The sequence below is a fragment of the Asterias rubens genome, chromosome 4, assembly GCF_902459465.1.
Source record: "Asterias rubens chromosome 4, eAstRub1.3, whole genome shotgun sequence".
Taxonomy (NCBI): Eukaryota; Metazoa; Echinodermata; class Asteroidea; order Forcipulatida; family Asteriidae; genus Asterias; species Asterias rubens.
This window is the reverse complement of record NC_047065.1, coordinates 1147802-1164772: the sequence shown is the minus strand read 5'-3', so window position 1 is coordinate 1164772 and position 16971 is coordinate 1147802. Positions and strand designations below refer to the sequence as shown.

The following is a 16971-nucleotide window of genomic DNA, read 5'->3' as shown; positions in this document are numbered from 1 at the left end:
TATAAAGTATCACACATGCGCGAGTGGAATACGGAAATATATAGCGCAGCTGCGTCCCATATAATATCCATATTATATTATAATATTATGACTGTCAGTTATGCATTTGGTCAAAACACATGTCCCTTACAGTTCTATCCATCTACATTTACGACTACTTGTCGACAATATTGATTGCATGTAATTATATTGAAGTTAATCTGAGCACTTGCCGAGTTTGACATTGCAAGACGCCTGCTTTTAATATTCCTCCTGTCCGCATCACAAGGTACTCTATTGGAGTAAGAGCAGCTTCTGTAAGACGAGGCTCAGCTTCGATTTAGTTTACCTTCTTTGAGTCAAGATAAGGTACGGTAATGTAATGTGGTCTCTCTTTGAATTGAATCACACACAAGTTTTACCTGGTACTTTGTATTAAGGTTTCCATGTTATAATTTCAACTTCAATATAATGAAGATGTATCAAAATGATGCCTTCAAAGGCGCCGGAAAATTGGTAATATTCTTATTTACTTGGTGTATCCCAACATAAAATAACAAATCTGTGAAAATGTGGACTCAATTGTTAACCGAAGTTGCAAAAGAATAGTATACACCAAAAAAAAGGGCCCTAAAAAAGACCTGAGGTAATCTGTTACTACCTTTCTTCAGGGGGAGCCGTTTCTCACAATGTTTTATACTATCAACAGCTCTCCATTGCTCATTACCAAGTAAGTCTTTATGCTAACAATTATTTTGAGTAATTACCAATAGTCTACAGTGCCTTTAAACAAAATAAAACATTAAACAATATAGTTTTAAAAACATCAGCTCATCGACTCATTGAGTTAACGGATTAAAGTTGTAATGATAACATGAACCTATTTTTGGTAGCCTACCGTGTACCAATTGCAAATCGTCATATTATTTCATGAAAGAGACAAAAAATACAACATTCCTTCTCCCGACTATAGACGGAGACGATTTTATCTTTAATTATTCGAGTGGATATGGAATATTAAATTGCCGTATTGATTATTCTGATGACAATTGTTACGACATCTGTATATCTATATGCTTGCAATTTCTGGAAAGCTGTCGAGGCTATTAAATAGCGCGACACCATTGTTGTTGTAGTTTTTTGCATATTTATTTTTCTGACATTATCTGCTTAAAACTGTCAGTTAATTATTTTCAGTTACATATTATTTCTAGTGACAATTGTGTATAAATTTGAAGAATAAAGTAAGTCAACGAGTGAATATTTTACTATTTGTGTTTAAAGGATTCGGGTACTTTTTCAAAATGTCCACAGATTTACAATAAGCTTAAAGGGTTTGAAGAGAATGATGGTGGAATGCTTCCCTTCAAACATTACTAACTAAGGTTGTGTAGTTGTTGAGAAATTAATAAAATAATAGGGTAAAAAATGTCGATTTTGCAAGTTCTAAAAACATACTGTAATGCATGATGCAAAAATAGCACAAGGGTGATATTTAAAGCAATAATTTGTTTTCTCAAGGAAGGCCAAGGATGATACTTTGTAGTGATATAAAAGGTTTTTTGAAATAATTTTGCATTTTGGTGGGGTGGAGTTGTAAATATGAGCTAAAAACAGTTTTTCAAACCCCAAAATCGGCCTAAAATGGCCAAAAAACAAAATGAGCCGTAACCATGGCAACGGGCTATATATAGAATTGAAAATGCAATTTTGTTTACTTGCACCCCAAGGCCCTTCCACCAACAAAGTATAAAAAAAATTCATTTTTTGACCGTGAGCAACTATGTCAATTATTTACCTGAACTGACTCTTAAAGAGACATCAGTTTTTTATGCCCAAAAATTTGAATTTGAGAGCGTGGGAATGGGAATGATTCCTCCTGCATGCGTGGACATAACCACTCCGGATTTTCGGAAACGAAACGGGACAACCCTTTGAAACTAAATGATCACAGGTTAGTTTAATGTTGTACGTCTACATCTAAATTATATTGGATTAAACAATCGAAAGGTTCCAAAGAACCAAGGTATACTTTGCCTTTTAAAAAATGTGTTAACATATTCAATGAGATGTCAGGGGAGTCAATACAGCCTACTTGATAACGCCCCAACAAATATACGTACGACTTTAAAGACACTGGACACTCTTGGTAATTGTCAAAGACCAGTCTTCTCATTTGATGTATTTCACATAGGCCTATGCATAAAATAACAAACCTGTGAAAATTTGAGCTCAATTGTTCGTCGAAGTTGCGAGATATTAATGAAAGAAAAAACACCCTTGTCACACGAATTTGTGTGCTTTGTGATGCTTGATTTCGAGACCTCAAATTCTAAATCTGAGGTCTCGAAATCAAATTCGTGGAAAATTACTTCTTTCTCGAAAACTACGTTACTTCAGAGGGAGCTGTTTCTCACAATGTTTTATACTATCAACCTCTTCCCAATACTCGTTTCCAAGTAAGGTTTTATTCTAACAAGTAACGTTTTATGCCTAAAATTTGTGTAAACATATTCAGTGAGTTTGTCACGGGAGTCAAAACAGCACACTTGATAACGCCCCAATAAAATATACGTACGACTTTAACAAACTTCATTTCCCTTTGATGCTATAGCCCTTTAATGTTATACCCGATTCAGATCGTGACTACAATATCATCGCCGGAACAAATTAAACTTCAGGTGTAGACAGGTTTTAACATTCAGGATACGAAATGAGACTACGTTAAAGGGATACTAGGATATAACAGTCAGTTACAAATGGATGGGGTTTCAAAGACTAGTCTTACATCAAATCGTCAAGTTCACAAAGAAAAGCTTCATTCAACTCCTCTAGTTTTTTCTGAGAAACATTTTTAACTGATGGTATGTCTTTTTTGTGGAAGAGTATACAGTAATTCCATGATCGAACTAATACGTTTTCAAGACACATCTTATCATACAGGACTGCTTGTCTTTTGTAAGAGCACAAACAGCACAAGCCGCGGTCCTATAAATGACATCATAACTGAGCCTTACACCATAGTGTGTTAAAATAATACAAACTTCTACCCCAAAAAGTTAATAGTTGTTATTTTAACACCTTATGATGTAAATTTTGATAATCTCCAATTTGTAAGTGTCAATTTTAAAACCCCGGTTTTTGCAGTGCAGGCATTCCAATCAGATAGTTTACGCGAAACATTATCATAGCATCCGGTAGTATTGCTTGAAAGGGCACATTCATTCCAATACTCATGTTTTCAAGACACACCATAAAGGGGTTTTCCATAGTTTTTGGAAGAGCACATCCATTTCAAATTCTCATTTTCAAGATATGATAACAGAGGGATGTTTAAAGCAGTGGACACTATTGGTAATTACTCAAAATAATTATTAGCATTAAACCTTACTTGGTAACCAGTAATGGGGAGAGGTTGATGGTATAAAACAGTGAGAAACGGTTCCTCAAACGGTCTTTGACAGTTCCCAAATGTTGTCAGTGCCTTTAACAAAGAACAAACTTCATTGATTATGAAACGGCAAGATGCAAACTGGAAAGGGCCGTCTACCGTGGAATGATGTAGCCTAGAAATGGCAGTTCGCCTCTCCGTTCAACCCACACATAAACACCTTCAAGGGAGTCGACAAAAACACGACAGTCTCTTTACAGAATTCTACAAGAATTTTTTTTTTTTTTGTCATTTATTTCCCCCTTCTTATGGTAAAATGTCGAGTTTAATAATAAAGGATATTGCAAGTTTTGTTTATAATATCAGGGACATAGGGTCGATTGCACAAAAAATTAGGACTAGTCCTAACTTAAGACTATAGTCCTAACTTAAGACTAGTCCTAGGCGATGTAAAAAACTTAAGGCTAGTACTAAGTTAGGATGAGTATAACTCGTCCTAACTCGAATTAAGACTAGTCTTAACTCTTTGAGGAATCCACCCCTGGACTAAAGAATTTTATTTTGAAAGATTAGTTTATGGAATATATTCGTCTGAAAGGACACTGACGAACAACATTGAAACAATTGATCTCATAAATATAAAGTTAATTTTTTAATTGAGGAGAGATTGTCAACTGGATGTGAAATCCACATACAGAAACAATCACATGTACATGGTACATGCTGCCAAGCCCGTTACGGTCGCCTACGTTTCAAATCAATTTATATGGGATGAATAATGTGTCTTGAAGAAAAAAAAGAAACTGAGATGAAATGAATTTTGATCTTCAAAAAGCCTAAAGGACAAATCTTGTCATCTAATTTTGCTCGTCATATTTATTGCTACTTATCTAATACAATGTTTAGTTTGGTTTGGTAAACATCTGATCGCAATCTTTCAATTATTGTTTGCCAAAAATGATATTCATAATACATCTAAAGTATCGATTTATTATTGGGACGATAATCTCCACAATTTATATTTATTTGTTATTATAAATTGTTTTTATTTCATGACAAAATATGACATAAATTTACTTGGATTGTTATTTTTATCATGGTTCCCTGTCTACCTAGTCATATATATTGTGCTGACAAGCCAGATATAAAAAGGGCCAGTCTATCTACACGCATGACTTAATATCTTTAAAGACAAGTACATAAATTGGTCTAAGCTCATTATACTGCTTAGCTGATCGAGGTTATCTTATCAAATGAGATTTAGTTACCGCTGAGGGCCCGCTAGAGGCCCTGCTTAATAAAAATAAACTTTTCGCTTAAAGACACTGGACACCTTTGATAGCTGTCAAAGACCAGTATTCTCTCTTGGTGTATCCCAACATATGCATAATAACAAACTGTGAACATTTTTACTCAATTGGTCATCGAAGTTGCAAGAGAACGAAAGAAAAACCACCCTAATTATGTTGCACAATATTGTGTGCTTCCAGATACCTAATAAGGTATATTTGATGAGAAATTGCCCTCTTAATACAAAAATGTTACTCACAGTGTTTTGTATTATCAACAGCTCTCCATAGCTTGTTTTTATGCTACAAATTATTTTGAATAATTACCGATAGTGTCCGTTGCCTTTAAGATGGTAATACATTATTGATCCTGCGCCTGTTTTCGACACACGTTTTTATGCCAGACGCCATTTTGTTCTACTAGTACTACACAAGATTCAACTAGGGGCGGTTTTCAACGTTATTTAACAAACATCATGAAAAACGTATGTTTCTTATACCGTCTGCCTTTAAGGGTTCTACACGCGCTCTCGCAATCTCGGTGAAAGAAAATGATGAATGGATGATGGCATATTTGCGGCAAGGCGATGATTTTGTTCTCTCTTTGTTGGGGAGGAAGGAAACGACGGGAAGAGAATATATTCACAATCACATCGTTGACACGAGTTTAGCAGGTAAATTAATGAATTGCCGAGGCATGCAGACGAGCAGAGAATGAACTACGTGGTGGTCGGGAAGTATAGGCCGTCTGGACCGATGGAGAGAGAGAGAGGGGGGGAGGGGAGGCAATGATAGCGCAAATGGTTCTCTGAATAAATATCATCAATAAATAGATTATAAAAACACTTTGGCAATAAACAAATATACAAATAATTTACATCGGAAAAGGCATATGACCCTACTCCTGAACAACTCCAAAAATCAACATTATCAAAGTCCAATTATTATGCATGGATTTGTTATATAGATGTACACAACAATTACATTAATATATTTCGTATAGAGGTTTGTGTACAAGAAGCAGACGTCCGCTTGGCTACGGGTATTTTCAGAAATGAGAAAAGGTTATTAAAGAGCGATTGCAATAACAACCATATTCAATTACAGCTAGTCTAACCAACCATGCGGAAGTGAGTCCCATGTGCATCTCATATTAAGTTGCATTGACATTGCGTGTAATGTAGAACTGCAAACCGTATAATCCAAGATGGCGGCCTTAAAAATTTAGGACAAGGATAATTGTGACGTAATTTTGTCTCGTGGCGAGCACTGGAGACATCTATCCTCCCTGCTGATGTGTGGCTACACTACGTCAAGTAGTAGACCAATCCCATGACATTATTAGCACAAATTGGACAAAACCCCTAGTGGGTTTGGAGGCTGATGTTAAGCATGGAAGGGTGTCCTTTTCCCCTTGTTTTTGTTTTAGCCAACACTTTGTTCAATTATGATCCTGTACCGGAAGGTATGGTCCCATCAGAGCGGCAACTTTCTGTCCTTTAAACGGGAAGCCTATGCATCGGAAGTGACGCAGACGTTCTGTGGCCAACGGAGATATCTCATTTTGATTTCTTTCGCAAAAAAATAAATGGCGGATAATTTTACCCATCACGATGACATTGTATCTGGTGGGTGGGTATCACTATGTATCTGATGTCAAGCAAACGTAATAAGGATGAAGTATCATTCAACCTCCAACTAGTAGTAACGCCACTGAAAGAAAATCTCAACTTAAATCTTATTGCTACATTATTCATGTGGAATTCATACATCAATATAACCAAGATAGCGCCATTTTTGTTAACATCACAATGCACTTTTGTTAAATACAAAATCTAACTCATGATGTCACCGTTAGGCATTTTTGTTTTGACACCGCAGCGACGTTTTTTGTACTGTAACATTGCCACTTCCTGTCTTGAGATGAGACTACGTTTCTAATAATGTCACTAGGCACATGCTCCCCATTTGATGATTATTTCAAAAAGCATTGAATCGTAGTCTCCTAGCCAGGAGTTTAAAGTACAAAACCCCTCGCTGCGGTGTAAAAGAAAATGAAATGCCTTCACCGGCAGGTAGACACTGGAGCCAGTAACCAGACATATCCAGAAACCGGACATTGTCACAGGGTTATAGGTGGTAGACTATGCGACGATGGAGGAACACCAGAGCCGTTGTTACGGTCGAATCCACCGCGGGACCTCTCCAACATTTCGCTTTCCTCCGGGACTTGCGAGCGAGTGTTGAGCAGCTCAAATCGGGTGGCCACCTCAGCTAAGGAGCAGGTCACCAGACTATTCCTCCGAGGTGGAGGGTAGAAAGTCTCCAGTGTGACCGTGCCTTTGTGTGTGGTGGTAATCTCCGGCATTGATCTCCGTCTGACAGGGGCCATGGGTGTGGAACTGTGGATGGTGTTGAGGGTCCTCCGGGGGCTGAGAAGCAACCCTCCTCTCAGTCTCTGACCGGCGGAGGAGCCCTGTATCATGACGGCCGGAGTGCTTTTCCTCCGACAGCTTACCTGACCTTCTTCAATAGTCTCCAGGAGTGCAGGGTTGGAGCAGCGTCTTGAAATCGCATCTTCCTTCATGAGAAGTGTTGCTGGTGCGCTGTCTCTACGGTAGGAAGCAGCAGCAGCAGCAGCAGCAGCGGAATCCGATCTCGATTGCCACCTTATCGGAGTCAAGAGCAACCGATTATGCAAGTTCTCAATAACTGGTGATTCCAGTTCGGGCGTTGTCTCCAAGGCCATGCCTTTCCCCTCCCCATCTTTTCTCTGTCTCTTGATATCAGAAGATGTCTTCTCCTTCTGGCGTGAGTTAAGTCCAACGTTGATGTCATCAAGGGATAACGAACAAGCTCTTGTTTGGTCTTGCATTTTAGATGAAAGTTAGTACCCGTAAACTCACAGCCTATCAACATAACATGTCAATCACACAAACAGTGCACTGTTTCTTTTCTTGTGATTGAAGATTCCCCGTATACGATCTCACTGTCAGCTAAAAGGCCAACGCAAAGTGTAACCAGAATATCACTTTAATTCTACTGAATATAGTGGCTAGCAACCTTTAAGCAGGTTGAAGTACGACTAGCTTTATCTCCCGCACTTTGTTAGTTCACGTTGTCCATTCTCTCGGCAAACAATCTGTCAAAGGTCCAGAAATCCATCAAAGACAATTTGTGTTGATTCAGTGGTTTTAGGGACATCGATGGCTGGCTGTGCTGACAAAATCCGGGCGAGCTTCACCCCCATTCGCGCGATGCATTCCCAATCACCCTTCAGTAATGTCAATGTTGGCTGGTTCCTCACTGAAACCCCTTAATGCTGTAACAACCGTTGAACATTAACACCCTCCAATGTTGAGAACATTAATTAGGAAACGCACACGGAGTATTCCATCATCCAGAATCGCGTCACAAATCACTTTAGATGCTTCCTTTTTTTTCAACCAGTCGAGTCGAAACGAAAGGTTATTTTCGTAAAAAATAATCCCACACAGGAGAGCACTCGTCAACATAAAAACGAATTCCAATGTAGACATGTATCCCTCCCGTCCTCTACATCCTTCTGTTCACTCCAGAGTGGCGCAAAGGGACAATTTAAGTCCACTTCATGGTCTCTCTCAAAGATGACATTATATAAATAATTACACCCAGTCGCAATCGAGAGATTGTTCAAGATAACGACAATCGCATCCTTCTCACATCTGCGGCTCCAACGGAATTGAAGAGAGAGACGGGGGAAAAAAACCGACGAGCTCACATACACATGCTCGGTTGGTGGCATAAGACAATAATCATTTCACGATGAATATGAAGGGGAGAGAGTAGAGAAGGAAAAAAGTGCATCTCATTTCACTGCGATTAATATTTTATCCAGCGTGGTTTAGAACACCCAGTTAGTGATGCGTAGCTCGATAGTGCGAGGGGCCCTATAGATATTTCAGGCGGACTTCAACACACGGTGTGCAGTGCCTTATACATTATCGGGACAGATCGGGTTTGTCAAATTCTGCAACGTGAAATGACGTGAAACGAACTCACGAGCTTCCACGTGAAAGGACGAGATGACCATTTATTTGTGCCCGACGACATTCCTATGTACCATCAAGCCACGGCTTTTAATCCACCCAGCATTTTTTTCGTTGCACTCCTCACTCTATTCTCCCAAAACGAGAGCGATTTGTTTTCCTGTACTGAATACACATCTCTAGACGAGGTTGTCATTGATCGACGGCCAGGTCATGTGACCACATGTCATATCCGTTCCCCAGGACGTGATGCGCATGTCCCAAGTGGTTATACCCTCGTCCCCAGGGTGTGATTGACAGCCGTTGCTTTGCAGCAGTTCTCGGTTTAATCGTAGTTTGAATTGCACACCCGTTAGTTGAGGAGAATGTAGGCCCTACATGTACAATGTACGTACATACACGCATCGCATAATCGACCGATTTATTATGGTCCGGTCCCCGCTTGACACAGCACTGTGTGGGCGGGACTCCCAACCAACCACAGCGAACAACTTAAATATGTTTAAGAGTGCGCCCTCTGTTGACACACTGCGTCACATTAATTATCAGCAGGTGATGGCAAGAGAGATGTTGCTCGATAGGAGAGCCCGCCCAGTTCCGTCAGTTTTGTCTTTCGATGCACCTGTCTTGCCTTAGGTTTTATAAAGGATCGTATTATAATTAATTTTGTCCACTCTATACACCACGCGGAGTCAGTTTTATAAAATGCCTACACGTCAATTCGAAGAACCTGCAATTATTAAATCAAACTAAAAGGTTCAATCCGGGGACGGGGGTGGGGGGGGGGGGGGGGAGTGCACATTGCGATTGAAAAACAAATAGCGGAAGCTTCTTTCTTCATTAGCTGAAACCATCACAAATATTGTCCGATAAATCTTTATGTCTGAAACACCATCTTTCGAAGAAAAAAAATTACTCTAAACGGGAAATAAATCAAGTCTAAAGAACGCGCATTAACCGTCACATTAAACATTAACCCTTTTTCTGGACTCAGTTTGACAAATAATAATCTACACATGGTGATTGTTTGTTACTTTCATTGAATACAAAATTATTACTGGTAATTAACCTCTAAAAACCAATGATGTTATTCGAAAAAAAATGAAGGTTAATAGATCTTATAACATTTAAAATAAACGCAGGAATGCATCTCTCTCTTGGAACCTTTAAGTTAAAGGAACACTGGATCGGTCGAGTTGGTCTATAAAAAGCGTTTGTAACCATTTGTTTTAAAATGCATATTTTTGGAAAGATGTTTTAAAAGTAGAATATACTGATCCACACAAGTTTGCATCGAAATTGCGTGGTTTTCCTTTTACTTTGCGAACTAACCGGCCATTTTATGGGAGGCAAACATTGACTCCCATAAATGGCCGACAGTGTTAGTCGATGAGGTAAAAGGAAAACCGTGCAATTTCGAGGCATGTTTGTGTGGATCATTGTATTCTACTTTTACTGCACCTTTCTACCCATATGCATTTTATAACAAACTGTTACAAACGCTTTTCAGAGACCAACTCGACCGATCCACTGGCAACGTGTTCCTTTGAAGACACTGGACACCAGTGTTTTCACTCGGTGTATCTCAACATATGCATAAAATAACAACTTTGTGAAAATTTTGAGCTCAATTGGTCGTCGAAGTTGCGAGATAACTATGAACACACGAAGTTGTGTGCTTTCAGATGCTTGATTTCGAGACCACAAATTCTAAATCTGAGGTCTCGAAATCGAATTCGTGGAAAATTACTTCTTTTGTCGAAAACTAAGTCACTTCAGAGGGAGCCGTTTCTCACAAAGTGTTATACTATCAACAGCCCCCCCCCCCCAGTACTCGTTACCAAGTAAGGTTTTATGCTAATAATTATTTTGAGTAATTACCAATAGTGTCCACTGCCTTTAAAGGCATAGTGTGTGCATTATACGCTGCTGTTGGACTTGTTGAACTAAAAAACAGAGTGCACACCCTGTCAAACTGAGTATGAACAACGCTGCCATAAACTTGCACAAAGGGTTGGGAAACAGCTGAACATAGTGAGAGAAGAAGAAAACACTTACCAGCCTGTAAGTTGCCATTGCTTTCCAATTTTGATGCTTGCATCTTGGTAATCAAAGACAAAATGGACGACTTTACAAACAGCACGCATGGTGTAGAACGCCACACGTGCTGAAGGCACTCAGGCGTGGCTGGTCATACCTATAGGAACCGCAACCAATCATCGATATTGCATGAGTTTAAATAAAGGCATGTCTGGACTACACATTTTACCAACCCCTTTGACGAGTAAACTCGTCAAGATCTGCCAACATTAAGAAATGGGGCAACTTTTTAATGGTAGCAGGAATTAATTTGTTTTTCTTTTGGTTCTGTATGTTTTCTCCCAGGGACACTTCCCAAGACCATAGAGTAAGGACAGGACGAAGTTGTGTCGGGCGCTACCTATAAAACCGACAACTTAATCCAAATACATTTCCAATGGACTGTCTTCAAGCCGTGTTATTGATATTACATTATGTCAAACTGTAGCCTATACTTGAGCTCAGCTCTGACACCGTGTGATTCTAAATTCACGATGTCTTGATTGACTTTTATTTATAACCACCGAAGGTGAATTATCTGCTATCACGCCCGCAATTCCAAAAGGGCTACAATCACGTCCGCTAAACCATCGAGGAATTTACTCGCAGAATCTGTGGCTGGATGGCCACTCTCCTTTGTAATCTTATAGGCATGGTAGGACACTATTGTCAAATACTAAAAAATAATTGTTAGCATAAGAACTCACTTGGGAACGAGTAATTTGGAGCTGTTGATAAAGTATATAATTATGTGAGAAACTATCTCACCCTGAAAAACGTTGTTTTTGAGAAAGAGGTAAATTGTCACTCAAAAATATGAAAATACTTCAGTGAAGCCTTTTACTAAGGCATGAAGTAAAAGCACGCAATGTGTGCAACAAGGAGTTTTTTCTTTCATTATTTTCTTGCAACTTCGGTATCAAGGGGAATAGTGTTCATAGTGAAGTGGTCTTTGACAATAATTACCAAAGGAGTCCATTGCCTTTAACAGTCAAACGTGCAGGGGGAAGTTCTAGAGTCCCTCGTCAGTAAAACATTATTACTTCCCAGGTACAGCATAAGGGGGTAATTTCATCTGCGACGTACAAGCAATGTTTACAGAGTGACGACTGAAAATGCGATGTTTGTGTAGGACAAATCCCAAAGTGGATCACTTTACATCCACACAAATATTATTTCAATAATGTTTATGAAACCTATCAGGTACGTATGAATTATGGATGAAGAGCATTGACATCTATTTCTGTGACTATTATTTTTACTTTTTGTTGGGACTTATAAAGGAGGAGGCGTATTGTTAACCTGGAGAGGCCACCATTTTGTGTTTGCGTAGGTACGCTGAGAGCAGGTAAGACTAACAAACAAACACGAAGGAATATGTTGGGGAAGGTGGGCTGGATTGAAAACCTGCATATCATACTGGTGTTGGAAAGCAGGTGTCCCGGGGATTTCTGTCTGCCGGAGGTTATGTCCCCTATATGGAAAATTAACACGGGCTGAAGGAGGATGATTCAAAAGAGGGCGCTATCAGAAGAAGTTTGTACACAGTTTGCCATAATATTTGAGGACAGAGTCTCCCGGGACCAAATCTCCGGCCACACCGGCGGTATGAATAACAGATTTACAAAACAAGAGGGCAGTAGACAACAAATAGTAAAGATTGATACAGTCTTTGCGTGTTTGGGGCGAGGTGAAAAGGGATGGCGGGGAGGGGGAGGGGGGGGGGGGGGGGGAGGAGAGGTCTCATCACATGAACAAAATATTAAACGATCGATTTATTTTTTCATTTGCAGGAGCTTGTTTTTATCTAAACCTGATACCGATGTGGCAGGAGATTCTGTCCTCCCGAATATTCTGCCCCCCCCCCCTCCACCCAAACCCATACGATGAACTGTGAATAAACTTCTTCTGATTATAGCGCCCTCTTTAGAATCCTCCTCTAACCCATTTTAATTTCCAAGGTCAAAATACCCCACAAGTGCAGTTCCTACCAAAAAAATCACCACAATGGCCCTTTTTCGAAACCACGGCTTCGGGTCCAGATTTGGCTTAGGCTAACTTGGCCCGGCGGTCGTTTTGGCAATTGTGCGTGCTGTGCGTACGCGCCCAGGGCTGCAGGCGAGAGGACGGAGCCTGAAGCCGAATCTAAAGCAGAAGCCGTGGTTTCGAAAAGGGCCATATTGTATCGTGTAAGGACAAACAGACAGACCAACAGACAGACAGACAAACAAACACCAACATCATATTCAAACAATTAAAGAGAACACTTCCCAACTAAACTGACTGTTGGCATTGTACTGTATACGGAACTTTATTAATTTAAATTGTGGTCACAGACAAAGTGCACTTAATTAATTTAACTTTGGAAAGTCAATAAAAAATACATAAAATATTATTCCATTCGCCCTTGTCTGTACACAAATGGGTGCCCCTAAAGTTACAGGCAACCACAGCAATGGTCAGAACAAAACAACACAAGGTTTTATTTTTCTTATTGTTAAATATCAACTTGCTACAAAAAATACATTTAGAGAAGAGCAATGTATGGTTTCTCAGTTGAGTTTCTGAAGGGGACAGTGCAGTCTTATTATAACAGTACCAAGAAATAAGTATGTACAGTAAATACGGGCTTGAAAGTTAAGGAATTGAGCAATTTATAGGCAGCACTAGCAGAAGTAAAGGAGATGGAATTTATACTCCGGTAAAAAATATCTGGGAAAAAAAAATCTTTCGAGAAAGCAGGGGGTTTAATTGGCTAACACTCGCACAGAGCTGTGAAGCAGAAAATATTGCCATTAAAAAGAAAAACTTTCTACTGCATGAGTTTGATATATGTTTTTTTATTTTATTTTTTTATTTTATTATTTGTTTAGATGATCTTCCTATCAAGGGCACTCAGCAAAGTCCCACAAGGGGAAAGACTCCAAGAACTATGAGGTTTCGTTCCGCTATCCCCTCCTGTAACGGAGACGATAGCGGAACGAAACCTCTAGGAAACTCTACTCGAAAGATCTAGGAGTACACCCCAAGCTGGCAACAGCCAATCTCTCTCATACAGACATTGTTTCATGTCTATGATTTTGAATTGCACAATCAAGAAATTGTGATTCAGTAACTAGTCGACAATACTTATTCTAGTCATCGTGAAATCAGCGGTTAGCTTAGGGGATTCGAACCCACATCCTTGAGTTGCAAAGTACATGCTCTGGAAATTTGGCTGGTATTCCAGAATCCACTAATGAAGTATTGTATGGTTTTAAGGTATTGATTTGGATTTACCAGTTTATCAGCCAAAGTTTACATTACATTTCCATGACTGACGCCCCACTCAAATTTTGCTTAGCAAAGAAAGTTGTCAAGCAGTATTTTCTGCTTAACAGCTTTATGAAATTGAGCCCTGGTGTGAAACAATACACATCAAACTGTACAATACCTGCCATGTTCTACAATTTGAACTGAAGGGTCAAGAAATTAACGCACTTAATTTTCAGTGAGACCACGCCAAGACGAATGGCATGTTTAATCTTAGTTTTTATTTCTTCATAAAAAAGGAAAACATTCTACAAAATAGGGAAGCAAATCCCACACTGATACAGTGTAGTATCAACGCAAATAAATTAACAAACACTTTTCCATTTTCGTCCATTCTTTACCAGAAAAATACTTCCATAATTCAAGGCAATATATTAATAATTTGTTAAAGGATAAATTAAGATAATTACGAAAGACCACACACAGGTCACTACAAAAATAACTATTACCACTTTAATGATAATAAAATAAAAAGTTAACAAAAATGTTGTGTGACTTTTTAGAATTGAAAGTGTAAGTCTCATGAGTCCATGCACGTTAAACGCGCTATTCTGTTAATTGGAAGTTCCCAACTTGGACACTCGTTTATCTTTCTTGGTACATGATGTTTAGATATTGGCCAGGCAGTCAGAAATAAATCTCAATTTGTGGTAAACCATTCAGTTGGTTTATTCATGAGGGTGGGGGTTCTAAACCCCGTTATGACAGTTTGTCCTTCAGGAACAACGCAGCCATATTGAACATTGTTTGACTTTTTGGAAGCACTTGTATCCTGCTCTCATCGATCGATAAAAAGCAGATAAAGATGTCTTAATCTATATGCCTGCTGGAGTGTGCCTTTGGTTTCACTTTATTATACATAACGCCTGATTACTGGTTATGTCTGACAAACTGGCAAGACTACATGCAATCTTTGCATCCTTCGGCCAGCAGCCATGATCAAAGATGCTCTATTTGGCCCTTTCCTAATACAGCTTTCTGATCTCGAAAGCTTTCCACTTACATCCAATTTATTTTCTCAATATCATGTTTATCAATATTTCATGATTGCATTTAGGCTGAAGTTGAAAAGAGTGGCTGTAATTTTTTATAAAATGTTCATAATTATTCAAGTAATGAACTAGTAATGGTGCAGGGGCAGCAGCCACGTTGCTTTTCTTCCATACATAGGCCCTTTTCGAAACGATGGCTTCAGCTTTGGATTCGACTAAGTCTAGCTTGGCCCTGGGATTGTTTTGACAATTGCGCATGCTTTACATATACGCGCTCAGGGTTTCAGACAAGAGAACGGAGCCTCCAGCCGAATCCAAAGCCGTGGTTTCGAAAAGGGCCATATATTTGCAGCCAAACTATGGGGGAAATTGGAAATTAATCTGGCACCTTTCATGAATCTGTACTGTTAAGCATGACAGCCAGTCTAAGAACCAAACAAAATCCAAACAGATACAGAAGGAAGAATGTAACTAATCACAAGAGGGCGCTGTCCAAGAAATCAAAGGTCCCCAAGTGTCAAAATTCAAAGGCCTTGAAAGTAAGAGATTTAGTTGCACAGAATAAACTAAAATACAGTATGATAAACTATAGCCATGATTCTAAATGAATTGTGAGTCATAAATAATTTATGTATGAGCAAGAAGTAGATCTCAACCTACCTAGCTGACGATTAAATACTTAATCCTTTCTAATCTTGGATGGATCCAGAGAAGCTTAAAAAGGGATTACCTTTTTAAATTTGGTGTTTTTTGAAATCTCCAATTCATGGAAACTGATCCCTCTATGTGGTTCCTCCCCTTTTTTGCTGCTCTGGATCCGCCCACTTTTCTAATTATCATACACAAAGAGCAACCTGGGCCGTATAATGTCCCATCCATGCTCGTCCACCGTTTTCAATCTTACACGCCACGCCGTCCAATCACTGCCTCGCCTCTTCACAGCTGCATCCCCTCCAGAAACTTAGCAAAGAGTAGTTTGTTGATAATAAATAAGAGTTGATGCCCAGACGCATCGTTGGGGGGATTATTTCACATTGGGATTCTTGACGTCAGAGAGCGCCCTCATTTGACGGATGGCAGCATTCCACCATTAGCACTACTGGAAGCCACCCAAGCAGTGAAAACATCTCTGAATAGAAAGAAAGGAAGAATGGAAGAGAAAAGACACAATCTTAATTCGACTGTATAAATCTTGCACATTCCAACCCCAAAATAAAGAAAACAATGACACCAATATCTGAATCATCAGACAGTGGGTTCAAATCCCGGTCGTGAAGCTTGTATCCTTCGGTAAGATACTTAGCAATAAATGCTTCCCTTCACCCGGGAGTACAAAGTTACCATAATCACGTGAAGTAAGTGCACACTTTTTGTACATTCCTGCACAACAAATGAGCTCTCAAATTCAGTTTGTACTTAACAAAAAGCGAAATATTTAGACAAGTGTTATTCTATAAGATTAGATAAAAAGTCAAAAAGAATTCAAATTTGGGGGATAAAAACTCAAAATGGTTTATTTTATCGAAAGCTGCTGTACTTCACACCAAGTAAGGTTGTAGTGCCATTAATTTGAAGAGTGGTTACCAAACATAAACCTTCACTTTAAAAATCACGACCCTCTAAAAAAAAAAAAAAAGCAGCGGACTTTTGGCAATTGGATATCCGTGGACTAAGTGAGTGTCACAAAGGCCACAAAACCCACACATTGGATGCATTTAGGTCAACACTGTCATCCGACACCATTCCCCAATCAAAAGAAAAACAGCCCCGGATCAGGTTTCAGAATCTGGTTTTTATTGATCAGATTTGAATTGACTGAAAATGCCTCTTGACGGGCGATATAAATTGTAAACTATTACACTTGCATGAGGTTGTAACCCATTTCAGACCGTATTCAATAT

At 39.2% G+C, this 16971-nt stretch overlaps 3 protein-coding genes across 4 annotated transcripts in view; all 3 read right to left on the bottom strand.

The window, feature by feature from the left end:
• The window catches only part of LOC117288822, a 35587-nt gene extending 24799 nt beyond the window's left edge, over positions 1-10788 (bottom strand). The window contains exon 1 of the mRNA XM_033769674.1: positions 10746-10788. Within this exon, the coding sequence (XP_033625565.1) occupies positions 10746-10788 (43 nt within the window). The remainder of the gene's footprint in view (positions 1-10745) is intronic.
• LOC117288883 lies at positions 6642-9005 on the bottom strand. The gene has a single exon (XM_033769746.1). It carries the CDS (start codon positions 7532-7534, stop codon positions 6782-6784), a length of 753 nt encoding a protein of 250 aa, XP_033625637.1. The 5' UTR covers positions 7535-9005; the 3' UTR covers positions 6642-6781.
• A 2258-nt stretch (positions 10789-13046) lies between the features above and the next one.
• LOC117289199 (TOX high mobility group box family member 3-like) overlaps positions 13047-16971 on the bottom strand; it is a 28452-nt gene continuing 24527 nt past the window's right edge. For both annotated transcript variants that reach the window (XM_033770207.1, XM_033770209.1), the window contains exon 8: positions 13047-16199. In XM_033770207.1, the coding sequence (XP_033626098.1) occupies positions 16133-16199 (67 nt within the window). In that variant the 3' untranslated portion in view covers positions 13047-16132. The remainder of the gene's footprint in view (positions 16200-16971) is intronic.

Bases quoted from the DNA above. Each gene is read 5' to 3' on its own strand.
- LOC117288883 (XM_033769746.1), bottom strand. From the start codon at position 7,534: ATGCAAGACCAAACAAGAGCTTGTTCGTTATCCCTTGATGACATCAAC.